General features: G+C 45.7%; 1 protein-coding gene across 1 annotated transcript in view; it reads right to left on the reverse strand.

Annotated features, from left to right (window-relative positions):
- Nucleotides 1–5301: 5301 nt before the first annotated feature.
- Nucleotides 5302–18484, reverse strand: part of ACOT9 (acyl-CoA thioesterase 9) — a 112961-nt gene continuing 99778 nt past the window's right edge. Inside the window, 4 exon segments of the mRNA XM_075333374.1 lie at nucleotides 5302–5683; nucleotides 7256–7321; nucleotides 7324–7413; nucleotides 10720–10807. Of these exon segments, the coding sequence (XP_075189489.1) occupies nucleotides 5606–5683; nucleotides 7256–7321; nucleotides 7324–7413; nucleotides 10720–10807 (322 nt within the window). The 3' untranslated portion in view covers nucleotides 5302–5605.

Here is an 18484-nt window from a genome sequence, read left to right on the forward strand (position 1 = left end):
GCACACCGCCCTCATGTTTGTTGTTTTTATGTACCGTATTTTTTTGTGTTATAAGACGCAGCGGATTATAAGACACACCTCAAATTTAGAGGTAAAAAAAAAAATGGGGTCCGTCTTATACTCCGGTGTTGTCTTACCAGAAGGGGGCAGCAGTGGTGGTAAAGCGGGGTCACAGGAGGCAGAGGTTGTGCTGGCAGCGGATCAGTGGTGTCAGCAGCGAGTCAGTGGTGTCAGCGGCAGTGATGGGCCAATGGTGGCAGCAGCAGCGACAGGTCAGTGGTGGCACAGCGGCAACGGATCAGTGGTGGAGCAGGCCGGTGCGGTGAGTGTCCCAGTCTGTCCGCGGTCCTGGTTCAAGCGATGGCGCCCAGAGCGGAGTTTATTATTCAGGTACCTTATAGATGATAACTTCTCTGATTGGAGTAATTTCCGTCCCTTTTGTCTTCATGTAGTACAGATGCCACAATGAGATTTTATGCCCAGAGCTAGTCTCTGCAGACTTCCCTCTGTCTTCAGCAGCACATCCCAACACGATGCCCTTAAAAATAAAAGTATCATTATAGCTCTTATTTAAAAATATATAACATGCTGCTCCCCTAAATAAATAATTGCCCCTTACTGTGCTTCCTGCACAAAATACCCCTTTCTCCACACTGCCTCTCCATAATATACCCCCCACACTGCCCCTCTCCATATTGCCCCTCTCTAGAATATCTACCCCCACACACACACTGCCCCTTTCCATAATGTGGCCCCTACACACACACACAGACCCCCTCAATAATATCCCTCCAACACTGTGCTTCGCCATAATATCCCCCAACAATTCCTCTATATCTCCCCCTCTCCATAATATCCCCTCCACACACTGTCCCTTCATAATACCCCTCCACTGTCCCGTCATAATATACCTTCCCCCACACTACCCTTCTCCATAAAATCCTCCCACACTGCCCTTCCATAATATTACTCCGCCCACACTGCCCCTCTCCATAATGTGGCCCCTACACACACATTGACGCTTTCCATAATATCCCTCCCACACTGTGCCTCTCTATAGCTCCCCATACTGAGCCTCTCTATAATAACCCTCCACATGGTCTCTTCATAACATTCCTCCTCCCCACAGTGTGCCTCTCTATAATAACCTCCCAGTCTCTTCATCATATTCCTCCTCCACACACTGTGCCTCTTCATAATACCCCCCACTGTCCTTTCATATTTCTCCCCCACATTGCTCTCCTCGATAATATCACCCCACACTGCCTCTCTCCATAATATTACCCCTACATAATAATCCTCCCACATTGCCTGTCCATAATATTATATTCCTACACCCACACTGCCTTTCGATAATATTCCTCCTCCCACTCTGCCCGTCCATAATATCCCCCCACACTGCCCCTCCGTAATATTATATTTCTACCCCCACACTGCCTTTCCATAATATCCCCCCCCACACTTCCTCCCATTATCCACCCCACAGTGCCCCCTCCATAATATTCCTCCCCCCACACTGCCCCTCCATAATATTCCTCTCCCCACAATGCCCCTCCATAATATTCCTCCCCTACACTGCCCCTCCATAATATTATATTCCTACCCCCACACTGTCCCTCCATAATATCCTCCTACACTGCCCTTCCATATTATTCCTTCCCCCACACTGTCCCTCTCCATATCCCCCCATAGTGCCCCACCATAATATCTCCCCACACTGTCTCCTCCATAATATTCCTCCCCCATACTGCCCCCTCCATAATATTCCTCCCCCCACACTGCCTCTCCATGATATCCTCCCCCCACACTGCCTCTCCATGATATCTTCCCGCACTGCCCCTCCATAATATTCCTTCCCTCCATACTGTCCCTCTTCATATTTCCCCCACACACAGCCCACCATAATATCACCACCCCACACATGCTCCCCCCTCTCCAAAATACCTCTTCAAACTGCTCCATTCCATAATAACACCCCCCCCCCCGCTGTATTGTGCCACCTTTCACAATATCCCCCCATAGTGTGGGCTCCTTGGCACACATGCAGCATGCAGACCTCATCATGCTGCTGCACGTCAGAGCAGGGGGTTGACAAGCTTTTCTCTGCCCAGTGCTGATCCTCAGCTTTTCAAATGTATTTGCATCTGAGAGAGACTAATACATTTGAATATTAGCAACAGGGAGCAGCGTCTGCGGGCCGTAGCAAACCCTTTGGCTGGCTGCATCGCATACAAACAGTGAAATGACTGCCCACTTGCATGGGGAATCAGGTCTGTCTGCATCACACACTGTTACGACTCAAAAGTCGCTTATTTTCAGCAGGAAAACTCCTTTAAAAGGCTTGTCCGGTGGAAACAAGTTTTCAGCTATACAGAAAATAGGTGATAACTGGTTGATCAGTTGGTCTGACCACGGAGACCTCCACCAATCTGGAGAAAAGAAAACCTCTCTCCCTATGTAGGGGCATTCTCTGCTCATTTCCAATGGGGCTGCTGAATGGAACTATCTGCTTTTCCCCCACAATTAATGGAGCAGTGGTCGAACATTTTATAATGGGAATAAAAGTTCACTCGCTTGTGTTGCTATATTCCAAGACCCATAAGGTTTTCATATTTTGGTTAATGGAGTTATGTGGGGACTTATTTTTTTTGTAGTGTAAGATGTTTTTATTGATACCATTTTGGGATAGATATGATATTTTGATCGCTTCTTACACCATTTTATTGTGGTGGTTGTGTTGCAGGGACCAAAACTGTGGTGTTGTGTTGCAGGGACCAAAACTTTTGTTTTTGTTTGTGGTGTTTTACAATCAGGTTCATTTATTTTATACTAGCTGTACTACCCCCGGCTTCGCCCAGGTTAATAACTGTTGTTAACAAAATAGAATGTATTAACAAAAATGTATTCTGCACACAAAAACCACAAAACCAAATAAATATAAATGTAATTATGTCTGCCTCCCCCTCTGTATATATCTCTCTGTCTCTCTCTCTTTGTCTGTCTCTTTCACTGTCTGTCTCTGTCTCCATCTGTCTCAATCTGTTTCCCTGTCTATCTCTTTCCCTCTCTGGCTATCTGTCACTTTCCCTGTCTGTCTCTTTCCCTGTCTGTCTCTTACCTTGTCTGTCTCTTTCCCTCTCTTTCCCGGTCTGTCTCTTTCTGTGTCTGTCTCTTTGTGTCTGTCTCTACCCTGTCTATGTCTGTTTCTTACCCTGTGTGTCTGCCTCTTTCCCTGTCTGTGTCTGTCTCTTTCCCTGGATGCATAGGGACACGCCAACATTTCATTTAAGGGCGTGGCTGCGCATTCTTCTGAAGTTCTGGCTGCACCTGTGGTTCCCAGCTCCATTCGCTTTAAATGGAGGCAGGTTTTTTGGTGAATAACTGTAAAGCGCAGGGTTAAAAATTTCCCCTCAAAACATAGCCTATGACGCTCTCTCGGGGTCCAGAAGTGTGAGTGTGCAAAATTTTGTGGCTGTAGCTGCGACGGTGCAGATGCCAATCCCGGATATACACACATTCAGCTTTATATATTAGATTTTGATAGATCAGATTTTCTCAGTCGCTTCATTGGAAGGCAGAGGAACCATGTGTTATATCCTTCTACCTGGAAGCTGAAACTGAAATACATAGAGAAAAAGTGGTCTCCTCCCCACCAGGCTACACCTGGGCAGCCGACACCAAGGTTTTCAGTTTACCTTAAGGCCGCTTTACACGCTGCGACATTGCTAGCGATGTCGCTAGCGATCGCTTTGTCCCCGTCGTTTGTGTGTCACGGGCAAATCGCTGCCCGTGGCGAACAATATCGCCGGTACGCGTCTCACGTACTTACCTTCCTAGTGACGTTGCTGTGGGCGGCGAACAACCTCTTTTTTAAGGGGGGCAGTTCGTGCGGCGTCACAGCGACGTCAATCAGCAGGACATCAATAGAAGCGGAGGGGCGGAGAGGAGCCGCACTCACATCACTCCCACCTCGTTGCTGGAGGACGCAGGAACGCTGTTGTTCGTCGTTCCCGGGGTGTCACACGTAGCGATGTGCGCTGCCTCAGGAACGACGAACAACCTGCATCAAGCACGAGCAACGATATTTTGAAAATGAACGACGTGTCAACGATCAACGATTTGGTGAGTATTTCTGATCGTCAGTGGTCACTCGTAGGTGTCACACGCAACAACGTAGCTAACGACGCCGGATGTGCGTCACGAATTTCGTGACCCCAACGATATCTCGTTAGCGATGTCGTTGCGTGTAAAGTGGCCATTAGTGTCATTTGGAGGCAGACATGGGTCTGAATTTCAGACCTGTCCTAACCTTGGCTAGCTTAGGTACTAACCTTTCCTTCCCTTAGGTACTTCGCTTCTCATCTTCCTGAGAGATCTTTACACAATCTGACATAGAGCTGTGCCGCACTCTCTATTTTTCATAGCTCCGTTAGTACATTTGGTTGCCTTGTAGGTCATCCCAGTATGCTCTGGCAGAAGTTACACCACCTGTAGCCTGCCATTGTTCTCAGATTTCAATCTGCCATTATGGAAGTTCGGGGTATGCTAAAGTGCCCATGCCAAGGCACAGCTCTTTCCCACGGGGTAGAAGCCTCCTGGGTTTACTGTACTGTTCTGTAGAGACTACTTAATCTTCTGTTCACCTCTTTGTGGACCTCCTATCTTTGAGTCTAGGGATGTACTGTATGTCTTAGCAGAAGGCTAATACAAGCAGGAGTTACTTTGGTAAGTAACCTGAGGGATTATTATTCTTCCTTCTGCAGTACTGGTTTGTTTTCCAATCCTAGGGACAGCTTTAGGACATCCTATGGTCCTTTAGTTCCCCAATGAAGATATCAAGAAACGAAGATTGTTTTTGGTATTCACTGTAAAATCTTTCTCGTAGCCTTCATTGTGGGGGACACAGGAACCATGGGACATCCTAAAGCCACTAGGTTATTGTTGGATATCTGATATTGGTCTACACCTGATGAATTATAATTGATGAATTTCAAGGGCACATATCTGAATCTATAATTTATTAGAATATTGATTAAACTGCTGTCATCTTTACATAACTTATTCTTTTACCTGGATGTGGCTATGCCCCTTTCTCGGGTAACTTTGCTTTTAATATTTGTGCATTTTTAAGATATTTAATAAAAATGTATTGTTGTACAATAAGTGGGATTTGTTGCATCATCTGGATTCTCTTGGGTTGGATACACTTGAGATTTGCCGGTATATCAACAGAAAAAAAGCAAGGACAATTAGAAGCCAGTTAGAGTGATACAATAATGAATAGCTTTATATATCTAGATAGAAAAAAAAAATATTTATTGTATGAACCAATGCAGGTAAAATACAAATACATATGTAATGTGTCCACACATAAGGAAGCATTAAGATGTAGAAAAGCTTTGTTTTTACAAGTAGTGACCTATCTGTATTAAATGTAAAACGTCTTAGCAGCAAAAATGGATATATAGCAAAGCCGATATACAGGTTTGTTCTAAACATAGTGGAAGGCAATGATTCCGCAATCCCTCAATATTCTGCACCCCTCTGTCTTTGGTAAGCAGTTTCATGATTTTTCTTTACTGGTACATTATGGGTACTACAGATGCTAAGACATTTGGCTTTGACCGTTTCTGTTTCGCACCACGGCATCAAAGTGTCGCTTTCCATCCAAGTACAGCATTGACTCTGGAAAACAAATATATTTATGGATACACGATAGCCAGTAATAAATGCAGAACACTGAAGTACAGACCAGGTAAAATACACTCATGACTGAGCCGTACAAAGTTCTGCTGTATCTGTGCTAATCAGGGAATTATTATGGCCCATTTACTTAGGCAACACGAAAAAACCAAAAACACAACAAACAAGAGTTGGCCAGCTAACAGGACACACATGGCATGCAATGTAAAAGGTTTCTGGTAAAGGATGACATGCAAATAGCCTCTTCGGAGAAGATAAGAACTCCAGTGCACCCTATAAAGGACCTTGACACATGACTAAAGGTACCGTCACACTAAACAACTTACCAGCGATCCCAACAACGATACAACCTGATAGGGATCGCTGGTAAGTTGCTAGGAGGTTGCTGGTGAGAGGTCACACAGTCAGACGCTCCAGCGATCCCACCAGCAACCTGACCTGGCAGGGATCGCTGGAGCATCGCTACACGGGTTGCTGGTGAGCTGTCACCCGATGTGTGCTGCAGCTACATGTGCACAGAGCAGGAGCCGCGCACACTGCTTAGCGCTGGCTCCCTGCTCTCCTAGCTACAGTACACATCGGGTTAATTACCCGATGTGTACTCTGCTACACGTGCAAGGAGCAGGAGCCGACACTGACAGTGAGAGCGGCGGAGGCTGGTAACGAAGGTAAATATCGGGTAACCAAGGTAAGGGCTTCTTGGTTACCCGATGTTTACCGTGGTTACCAGTGTCCGCAGAAGCCGGCTCCTGCTGCCTGCACATTTAGTTGTTGCTCTGTCGCTGTCACACACAGCGATCTGTGCTTCACAGCGGGAGAGCAACAACTAAAAAATGGTCCAGGCCATTCAGCAAACAAACCAACGACCTCACAGCAGGGGCCAGGTTGTTGCTGGATGTCACACACAGCGACATCACTAGCAACATCGCTGCTACGTCACAAAAGTTGTCACATCCATCAGCAGCGATGTTGCTAGCGATGTTGCTTTGCTTAGTGTGACGGGGGCCTTTAGGATAAGAAGCCAAACCAGAAACTCTATTTGTAGACATGTGTTTTGGGGTGTTTGTCCGTCAATAATGCAAAGAAGGAAAAATGGTTAGCTAAGTTAGGGGTCTCTGACAGAAGGTCTAAGGGATATGGAAAAAAAATTACGCCTTAGACCTGGTCAGAGGGTTTCTCACTCAGTTAACCATTTCTCTCCTGCTTTGCACAGACTAATAAGCAGCAGCTAACCTGAAACACGTGTCTGCAAAATGTAGTTTTCTGGTTCAGCTTTTTATCCTAAGTCATGTATCAAGGTCCTATAAAAGGGTCAATATTGACTTTTACCATTGACACTTAGAATGGTGGCACTAGCGTTCATGTCCTTTTCCCTCGCTGAGGAAGTTTTTTGCACAATTAAGTTCCTATTATATTTACATTGCCCTATAATTGTATCGCTGAGCCAACTAGGTGCCTCTCCATAAGTCTAAAGGAGGACACATTCTGGGATTGTTAAAAGATTCCAGAATTTAAGAATCAGAAAGGGAAATACAAAATTATTGTCTTATACTCACGTCCAATATGTTTGTGGCACAATCTGTGGCATTTCTTTTTCTGACATGTATGTAAAATGGAAGAGATGTTGGTTGTCTGATGTTCTCTAGTGATCGGATCTGAAACCTCGCTATGGACCCTGATTTGGATATAGTTACTCTCCGTATAACACACCTGTATGAAATATCAATAGATTCAGGACAGATGGAATGAACACTCCTTGAATAAAAGCATTTAATCAGTATGCATTAGGTTAAATAATGCCCTATATTGTTTGTCTCTTCTTTCATATGACCACTTTTTGTACAAATAGTCTATCATGGGTGAGAAAAAAACAAAAAAAAACCCCACGGACGTGGAAAAGAGAGTAGACGTTGTAATTCAGCTTGTAGCTAGTCCTGGGAAGATCTCCGCGACCCATTCATTATTGCATATAGGTCTTTTCTTCGCTTGTTTTTTCAATTGTGCCTTCTTTTAAGTCTATTCTGTGTGAGTTGCCGTTTTGTTTTTTTTTTGTTTTTTTATTACAGTTGTCATTATGGATGAGGGTTTTTTTGTTTCTGGCTGATTATATCAATTGAAACTTTTTATTTAAAAAGTCACAAAATTTGGTCCGAATGTACTCCCAATTATGCTGGATTGATTTTTTTTGTGTCTGAGATCTTGCACACATTTTGCGACATTTTAGCAGAACATGTCGCTTTTTTAGAGCTAAAAAACTGACTAAAAGATTAAAAGGTGCAAAAAATTTAAAAAAAAACAATTTTTTATTGATCGAAAAATTCAATGAACTACATGTTCCATTGTAAAGAATTTGGTGCAAAAATGTCAGTTGAATGCCCAAAATAAGATTAAGTATATTTCTTGTTGACAAGGTGTTAAAAGGACTGCTATATCATGGCTGTGCAATGGTTATTCTGAAAATGATAGAAGGCTCCCTGATCTAATTTTAGTCAGCAAGATAAAGAAAGAAAGATTCATCAAAGCTTTTTAGCATTAAAGCTTTGAAAACTCAGATCAGTGACGTAACTGGGGTGGGGGGGGGGGGGGGGGCGGTGGGGGGGGGGGGGGGGGTTTGGGCAGCTAGTCTCCTGCATGCTACGTATTGACATCTCCACTGTCACTGTGTGGATCGCTCTGTGAACAGCGAGCAGGGAGGGAAAGTGTAGCCCCTGAAATAAGCAGCACTGATGATGCTTTGTTTCAGAAAGGGAGCAGAGGCTGTAACAACAGTGACAGCAGACTCTTCCTCCTGCTCTGATGACGCTTTGTTTGAGGATCCCAGCATGTACTAAGATTCTCAAATGAAACGTCACCAGATCGGAAATAGAAAAAAAACAAAAAACAGAATACCAGATAGTGTAATTATGGAACGATTGGGAACTTTTAATACAAGTATATTAGAAAATAGTTTAGATTATGATATTAAATAGAGTGATTTAGAATGAAATTAAGTTTATCTTTGGACCACCCCTTTAACACTAGAAGTCCCAGAGAGGGGTCATTTAACATTTCTACCTTTGGAACCCAGAGACGGGTCGAATGACCTGAAGGATTTTAGCTAACATCCTATAATCACTGTCTTTTGTTCTGTAATTAAGGCCATTACTGTCGCACCACAGGAGGTTGTTGTTTTCCATTGAGTTTAGCCATTTAGCTTCTAGTTAGTTCTATTCAGTTTGGACTAAAGGCCCAGTCACATTAAACAACTTATCAGCGATCCCAACAACGATACAACCTGATGGGGATCACTGGTAAGTTGCTAGGAGGTCGCTGGTGAGATGTCACACTAAGCGACGCTCCAGCGATCCCACCAGCAACCTGACCTGGCAGGGATCGCTGGAGCGTCGCTACACGGGTTGCTGGTGAGCTGTCACACAGGCAGATCTCACCAGCAAAAAGTGACCAGCCCCATCCAGCAGCACACACCGCTTAGCACTGCTCTGTGCACACCTAGCCACAGTACACATCGGGTTTATTATCCGATGTGTACTCTGCTACGTGTGCAGGCAGCAGGGAGCTGGCTTCTGCGGACGCTGGTAACCACGATAAACATCGGGTAACCAAGAAGCCCTTACCTTGGTTACCCGATATTTACCTTCGTTACCAGCGTCCGCCGCTCTCACATTGCCAGTGCCGGCTCCCTGCACTCCTAGCCACAGTACACATCGGGTTAATTACCCGATGTGTACTCCAGCCACGTGTGCACAGAGCAGGAGCCGGCACTGACAGCGGCGGACGCTGGTAACGAAGGTAAATATCGGGTAACCAAGGTAAGGGCTTCTTGGTTACCCGATGTTTACCGTGGTTACCAGTGTCCGCAGAAGCCGGCTCCTGCTGCCTGCACATTTAGTTGTTGCTCTGTCGCTGTCACACACAGCGATCTGTGCTTCACAGCGGGAGAGCAACAACTAAAAAATGGTCCAGGACATTCAGCAACAACCAACGACCTCACAGCAGGGGCCAGGTTGTTGCTGGATGTCACACACCGCAACATCGCTAGCAACATCGCTGTTAAGTCACAAAAGTTGTTCCTTAGCAGCGATGTTGCTAGCGATGTTGCTTAGTGTGACGTGGCCTTAAGGGTCATTTGACCCTCTTTCGGGACTTCAGGGGGGAGCTCGAAATTTCTGGGACTTCTAGTGTTAATGAATTCAAAGCCGTGTACTTTTTTTTAAGAGTGGCGATTAATCAGTCACAGTATGTCTTCAGAAAATTGCCTTGTATTTAAATTAAGTTCCTTTGTTACATATATTTAAGAATTTCTGAAGATTTGTTTTCAATTTTCCTTATTTCGAAAGAAAATCCCACAATATTGCATTTTTCAGTCTACAACTTTCAAATTTGTACAGCTGACTTTTCAGCAGACTTCTCTCATTATCATCACAGGCAGGAATATAAATGCATATAAATGGATGACACGTATCTGAACAAGCCACAGAAAACCTCTCCCATAGCAAACAGCTCCAAACTATTATTCTCCATGGTTCACTTAGCTGCAGTACAGCATATCTATAAAGCTGTTTAAAGTTCAGTAAAATGATTGCCCACATCATCCGTATGACATCTGTTTTTATGCATCAGCAGTTAATAACAATAACAAAATCAAATACAATTTCCAAATGTAACCGTAAAAATCAGACGCTATATGGTTGATCTGTATGGGATCAGATTTTCTTTTCGCACCCAGAGATTTGAGTCAGTGAGTCTCATCCGTAATACTGAAAAGACTTGAACATGTATAAAAAGAATGGTCATCTGAGCAGCCCTATTTAATAATGGTGGTTTTCATTGTCTGTGACGTCAGTTTTGACGTTTTTAATTAAAAAACGTAGGCAATATATTTTTAAGTCCCTTCCTTACACCTTGCAAATAAGTATTCTTACCATACATTTACATGTGAGCGTGTATCACTTATACTACAGGCGCCCTCTGTTGGCAAAAATGTGAATCTTACAATATTTCCCACAAAAGCCCTACCTGAGAAGACAAGAAGAGTAACGATCCGATCTCCACTGGTCGCTGGAACATGATGTCATCAACAGCAACAACATATGGCCTAGAACCACTGGAAAAGAAATATTGCAAAAATCCTGTAATTCTATCAGTGTTTTACATATGTGAAAGAGGATGTTTTCCATGACCAATTCCATACAGGAGTATATAAATAAAAAATTGTAACACGATTCGATTTAAAGAGTGGGAAGTTTTTATTCCTGAGTCTTGTGATCACCGGAATCTTCAGCTTTTTTCTTTTTTTAAAACTTGCCATACTGTTCCAGAGATATTTATATTTGTTGTGCCGTTATGCTAATTTTATGGTCTTTGCCATTAAGACATTGCTCACTTAGCTATAATTTCAGAGCAGCCTAAAGACACGACCCTAAAGGATCCCGTGCGTTAACGCCCCATTGGTAAAGACCATCAAAATTTGCATATTGGGAGCACTAAAAAAAAAGACCCATACCTCTGGAATCGTATGGGCAGCAGTAATACATCAAGAGCAAAAACTGCCCAATTTTGACCAGGTGACCCGTCCTCATTAAATCTCTAAAGCGGGCTTTACACACAGCGACATCGCTAGCGATGTCGCTCGTGAAAGCACCCGCCCCCGTCGGTTGTGCGTCACGGGCAAATCGCTGCCTGTGGCGCACAACATCACTTACACCCGTCACACAGGCTTACCTGCCAAGGAATGTCGCTGTGGCCGGCGAACCGCCTCCTTTCTAAGGGGGCGGTTCGTGTGGCGTCACAGCGGCCGCCCAATTCGGGAAAGGAACGACGTGTCAACGATCAACGATTAGGTAAGTAATTTTGATCGTTAACGGTAGTTCCTGCAACGACGTCGCTAACGAGGCTGGATGTGCGTCACGAATTCCGTGACCCCAACGACATCTCCTTAGCGATGTCGTTGCGTGTAAACCCCCCTTAAGGTAAAATTGTGTTGTAAAGGAGAAATATTGTGTTGTACCCTGAAATATAAAATAAAACCATTCACATAATACACCATATATTTTCAGATTCTTCACAGTTACCACATTGGGAAATCTACTCAGCACTTTACAATCACTGGCACCTTCCTGCAATTTTGCATTAGTTTATAACATTTAAAAAAATAAAAAAATCCATGTTTGTAGCAAAACAAAAATCTTGTCCCAGTAGAGCCAGAGACCTACAAAAGCTACTGAAATGGAAGTTTAGGATGTGAAGAGTTCACACATGTAACTTAGATCAATATCCTTAAAGGAAGCCAAACATCAGGATTTTCGTGTATAAGCTGCAGCCAGTGCAGTACTGGCACTATCAGGCACAGTGTGTACATACCATCAGGGGGCAGCTCGGGTGTTTAGGCAGTGAAATACAACTTTATAAAGTTTGAAATTTCGTGCACTTTTTGATTGACGTGTGCACCTCTGCAGATAATGTCCGGGCGGGTTATGCAGGAGTTCCCCGCCCCCCCACCAGCCTGTTCCTCCCTCTCTCCTGATGTCCGGGCGGGTTATGCACGTGTTCCCCGCCCCCCCGCGCCGCCTGTTCCTCCCTCTGGCTGTATGTAAATATCTAATCTTCAGAAACATGGCGCCGGAGTGGGCCTCTGCGCATAGCACTTATCTCCGGCGCCATGTTTCTGAAGTCCCCGCATTATACAACTTGGTGTCTGAGAGGGCGGCGCATGCGCCCTCGTTTCTTCACAGCCCGTTGTGACCGCGGGAGCGCGCGCGATTAGAACAGGACAGAACAGCTGACCGGAGGACGCGATTACCTGCTGCTCCTGTATTGTGCCGCCCCAGGACACCGGGCCAACACACCAGCCGGTGTGACATCGCTGTAGCGCCGCCCTCTCAGACACCAAGTTGTGTAATGCGGGGGCTTCAGAAACATGGCGCCGGAGATAAGTGCTAATTTTTGTAAAGAATCCGGCACACAAAGATGATTCGTTTGAAAAATGTATTATTATTTTATTCTTGTGGGGATATTGAAGACATATGCAAAAAAGTTCTATTGAAGAGATATGCAAATAAGCCCACAGGCCCCATGATCACATAAAGGACGTTTTTCCATTAATCTCACCCTTTGGGTAAGTGCTGCAGCTTTTAGCTAGTAACACCACAACCCCCCCCCCCCTCCCCCTCCCCTTCCCCCCCTTTTTGACAGTTTTATGTCTCAGTATGTTACCTTATTCTTACCCAGGTGCTATATCATACCTGCCTCTTGCCTTTTTTGCCTCAAGCATAGAATTTGCCTCAAGCATAGAACTCCCACAGGTGACTCCTTTTCTGTTCAGTTTATATAGACATTTACATCATACCGATATGCCATTTGGTGATGTGACAGCTGTCCATCTTATGTCCATCTTATGTTCTCTTCTATATTCATTTACTTGTTCTAGATCATAAGCCACAGGTGTTCTAATTCAATACCAAGTGTTGGTTTTGCCTACAAAACCCCCCCCCCTATTTTTTGCATAAGATACGTTGGAGACGCTACTTTCTCCCACCTTGGATAGTCAGATGACTATGTACGTATATATGTGTGCATATATATATATATTTTTATTAAGTTTACCTTTTATGCTTTGTGTAATGAAATATATCAGATTTATAACGCTTGTGTCATTGATTATATAGCACCTTGAACAGGTTAGATAAGAGGACGATTGCCATCTTACCATCTATATGAGGATATTAAGGTAATTGCCTTTACCTGGTTTAATACCATATCCTCTTTATTCCTGTTAATTCACATGATTGCATCCCCCGCCATTGTACCTTATAGGATTTTTGCCATGTCTATATAAAAAAATATATAAATGTATTCCTCTTTTTGGTCATAGGCTCTATATAAGTGAAATATTTTAATTATATGCAAGTGACCTTTCCACGCGATATGCGCCAGACTACAATCTATTGAGGTTTGTGTTTTTGACACTTAGTAACTTCCCCCATATTATTTTCCCTTCTCACGTTCTCAAAATGATGTACAGAATACCTTTTGTATTGAAATAATACATTTATTCTTCAGAAATATTATGATTCTTTGGGAAAAACTTATTGTAATCCCCCTTTTTTCTTTCACCATTGATTGTTTTTTTTCCTTTTCTTTTGTATGAAAACAGTTCTTATTGTGAATGAATAATATCTACTGTATGTACCTTATGTAATTTTTTGGCATGTTTTTGTATTGTTTCATATTTTCCAGTCCATGAAAAAGACCGATGATTTTTGGTCGAAACGTTGGGCTTATTTGCATATCTCTTCAATAGAACCTTTTTGCCTATGTCTTCAATATCCCCACAAGAATAAAATAATAATACATTTTTCAAACGAATCATCTTTGTGTGCCGGATTCTTTACAAAATTTGGACTTATTTTCTCCGAGCACCTATTTTTCTCCTTCTCTAGTTGAGCCAGGCCTTTCTACTATATTGGAGATAAGTGCTATGTGCAGAGGCCCACTCCGGCGCCATGTTTCTGAAGATTAGATATTTACATACAGCCAGAGGGAGGGAGGGAGGAACAGGCGGCGCGGGGGGGCGGGGAACACGTGCATAACCCGCCCGGACATCAGGAGAGAGGGAGGAACAGGCTGGTGGGGGGGCGGGGAACTCCTGCATAACCCGCCCGGACATTATCTGCAGAGGTGCACACGTCAATCAAAAAGTGCACGAAATTTCAAACTTTATAAAGTTGTATTTCACTGCCTAAACACCCGAGCTGCCCCCTGATGGTATGTACACACTGTGCATGATAGTGCCAGTACTGCACTGGCTGCAGCTTATACACGAAAATCCTGATGTTTGGTTCTCTTTAAATCTACATATTCACTGGTCATGTGTCACATTTGCAGCAGGACATGAAACAGCCAAAAATGTTCTCCTAAGTACTAAGGCCGCATGTCATGAATGGGTTGAAGTGGTTATTACGAGTGACATTTTGTCTTAAATTTGGAAAAACCATTTGTTATATTAGTTGGGCTATTTAAATTGTTCTCGTTTCATTGGTTTACATTTAGAAAAAGAAAAGACAAAGCATAGAAGGAGCACACCACCAACAATCACAATAAATTATTGAATTTTATTAATACAAAACACACATGGGTTAAAAACACGTGAAATCACTAAATGCTAAAGATGTTACACATGAGCCAACAGCAGATAACGAGAACCCCCATCAGTAGTGCAATATTATAAAGGGATACTATATTTCAACTTCTATTGTTGTCTAAAAAGAAGGATTTTTGTGTACTCACCGTAAAATCTCTTTCTCTGAGTCTTCATTGGGGGACACAGGACCATGGGTTATGCTGCTGTCACTAGGAGGCTGACACTAAGTAAACAGAAAAAGTTAGCTCCTCCCCAGCAGTATAACCCCTGAGCCGGAGGCGGGCTCAATCAGTTTAGTGCACAAGCAGTAGGAGGAGAATCAACCATTCTGGATAATACAGATAAAAACTATGAATAATAGTCGTGTGACCAGTGGCCTGGGGAAATAGCCACTGAAGTAACCGACAGGTAATATATATAACAAATAACACAAGCAGGGTGGGTGCTGTGTCCCCCAATGAAGACTCAGAGAAAGAGATTTTACGGTGAGTACACAAAAATCCTTCTTTCTCTATCGTTTCATTGGGGAACACAGGACCATGGGACGTCCAAAAGCAGTCCCTGGGTGGGAAGAAAAACCATCACCGGAGATAGGAAGGCAACCGCTTCCCCGTCGGGCTTGCGCCAGACTTACAAGTCCTTACGTTGTTACAGGTGTGTCACTGCCACCCGCAAACCCTACTCCAAAGCTGGCCGTTGCCGAAGCTTGGGCGTGAGCCTGGTAGGAACTAGTAAAGGTATGGCGACTAGATCGGGTGGCGGCCCAGGGAACCTGGACGGTCGACATCTGGAGTCCAAATCGTCCAAAGGGGTACCCCTTGCTCGGTAGACCGCGGCGGAAGTCCGCCCTTCATGCGATAGTCTTCACATATGGAGTAATAGATCCATGTGAAAAATCTGGCCCTTGGCGCCGAAGGTGGACTGGTTGTCGGTGTAACCGAACAGGGTGTCCTGCAGACATGTAAGACTGAGGGCTCATACCAGTTCTGGAACGAACTAGGCCCCTTTCCGGCTGAGAGAGGAGACTAGAACCGAAAACCGAATACTAAACACCTCTTCTGGAAGGAAACAGCGAGCTGCCTTGGACAGAAACGAAGAGTTCTGGCCGGAGCCTCCCCTTGTCCTGCTGGAGGCGCTGGAAAAACAAAAAGGGGGGAAGAACGACAAGAGGGCTGTCCGCCCATATGCTGTCTGTAACCACGAGATGGCCACGAGGAGCCCACCTAACAATAACAGGTGGAGCCGGGAAACAAGGGGGTACCTTGAACGAACCCCCCACTGGAAAAAAAGAACCCACGTTCTTAGGGAACGATGAAACAGCCGAGCCAGATGGACGCTTCTCTGAGCGAAGGCTCTGATTGGAGGACGGAAGTGAAAAGACTCCAAAAAAAAAATCGAAGCGAAACGGGCCGACACCTGGCCGATACAGGGACGCGCGGGAGGGCCGCATTCGGATCTGACTGGAAGAATGCCAGCAAAAAGGAGGGAAGATGTGGTCCTCACCCACCGGGGGAGCTCTTTCCTAGTGGAAATAGATCCTGGAGGAAACTGGATTCCCGGCCCTCAACGTTGTCTGTAATCCTCTTGCCAACAGACCTGACCGAGGCAGTACCCGGGATCCACTGGTGAGGCCGTCGAACTTGGGACCTTTGAGTCCTGGCAGAGGAGAGGGGCCCCGACACGGAGAACTTGGCGGTCGGGAAGGAGCCCCGGGGCCTCCGTGAGGAGTTGAGTAGGCTATGCGAACTATGCTCGCCTGGGTCACTCCAGAGGCATCGTTGCCTTGGTCCATCCTGAGAACCTAAGGGATGATGGACCGAGCCGGGGTCTGGGAGGACTCGTTCCGGTATCTCAGCTACCCTAGTAGCGGAAAGTGAATATGACGGTCTAAACCTCAAGCAAGGAATCTTGAAGGGAGAACCCTGGGCCTCCCGGCCGTACTTGGGCGTAGAGAACCTGGCAGCCCTGTAGAGTAGGGTGCGCAGGGACAGAGATCCCTGTCAGCGCTCTTACAAAAAACTGGAACGGTCCACTGCCACGCAAGGCGGAGGGGCTGTTGGAGGGAAGGAGGCTTCCTGACGAGAGCGGCGTGAACGGGCTGGGACCTAGTGTGAGGGAACGATCCTGATGCCTCTGGGTCGATGCAGGGAAAGGGATGAACCCTTCCCTTACGTAGTCTAGGGGAGAGAAGTACTCTATCCTGACGTAGCCAAGGGGGGCCACTGAACTCGCCTATCTTCAGAGGGGCGTTCCCTAAAGTCGGAAATGAAGTCAGTGACCTCCTAGATGCCGAATCTGCGTTCCTGATCCCTAGTCAGAGGTCTCGACGGGTGGACACACTGATGGTAGAGGCTCAGGCCGAGCGGCAGGCAGGTCCCAGGTATGTGAAGAGAGGGTACTCACTGAAGATGATAACCAGTCCTGGGACGGCATAGGTGGAACTTGGTCCGCTGCGTATGGAGTTCGCTGATTCTCTGAGGGACGCCACGTTCGGGACGAGAAACCCGGAGGAACACAGGCGGGTCGACTACGGGGTGGGGTGCCCCTTTCCATTTCGAGGCCCTTTTCTAGAAGGGGTAATGACAATAAAAGGACTTACCACTGGTAAAAATCGAGGCCTGGGATTATCCGTGAAAACGCAGTCACACGGCGAACTGTATTCCAATGAAACCGCAGGGGCCTGCCCTCTTCGTCTCTGCAAGGTGACTGCCCCCTCTCTCCAGAGCCCTTCGGGGGAATGATAATGACAAAAACACACGACTTACCGCTGGTAACCGCCGTGTCTTGTAGATGTCTGTGATCAAAGACTCCAGTGTAGCATGGCCATACTCTCCGAAAACTCCTTTGGAGAAGGGAATAATGACAATGACATGGCTTACCGCTGGTAAACGCCGTGACCGGTGGTTGTCTGTGAACACGCGGTAACTCGGCGAACTCCGGATGTCCCCCGAGCCCATCAAGGGTCTGCTCCAAACGCCCTAAAGGAGACCTGGGTGCACGGAGAGAAGAGGGGCTGACCGTAGCCTTACGGCTTGACTCACCGTTTCTAGCATGCTATTCGTCCTGCGCCAAAACATCCAGGCCCTGCTCGGAGTCCAGCGTAGATGGAAAGCCTGGGCCAACACCCGAGGGGTCGTAAGACTACTGTAGGAAGGGCAGTCTGGACCTGGGGAATAAGGTGGAAACACTGGGGGGCCACGAAAGACGAGACCTGGCGGGTCCGCTTCTAGCCTAGGAAAAAGGTCCCTGGTACGGGACCAGTCTCCCCGAGGGAATGGCGCCGTTCTGTGGATGGTATGACCAAGCGTCGGCGGGGGACGCAGCGCATGTGCACGAACCCGAGGGACGTCAGCGAGGGAATATATGGCCTGAAGCAGGGCGTTAACCAGCCGGCAGGGGCGAGATACAGGGGCGAGCGGTGCCAGGGACTGCGGTAGCTGTCAACACCAATCTGCCATTATGTGCGGAAAATTACCGTTAAGGGAAACGCAAACTTGAGGTACCGGTCCCAAATAACTAAAAAACTCAGCTCTGAGAGCTCTATAGACTAACCCTATTGGGATGTGTCTTGATGCAAAGCCCGAAAAGGCACCTGAAGGGTTAAAAAAATCTAATGTACAAAACGCAAACCCTGAGTAAAAG

This window comes from Anomaloglossus baeobatrachus, chromosome 2, assembly GCF_048569485.1.
Source record: "Anomaloglossus baeobatrachus isolate aAnoBae1 chromosome 2, aAnoBae1.hap1, whole genome shotgun sequence".
NCBI lineage: Eukaryota > Metazoa > Chordata > Amphibia > Anura > Aromobatidae > Anomaloglossus > Anomaloglossus baeobatrachus.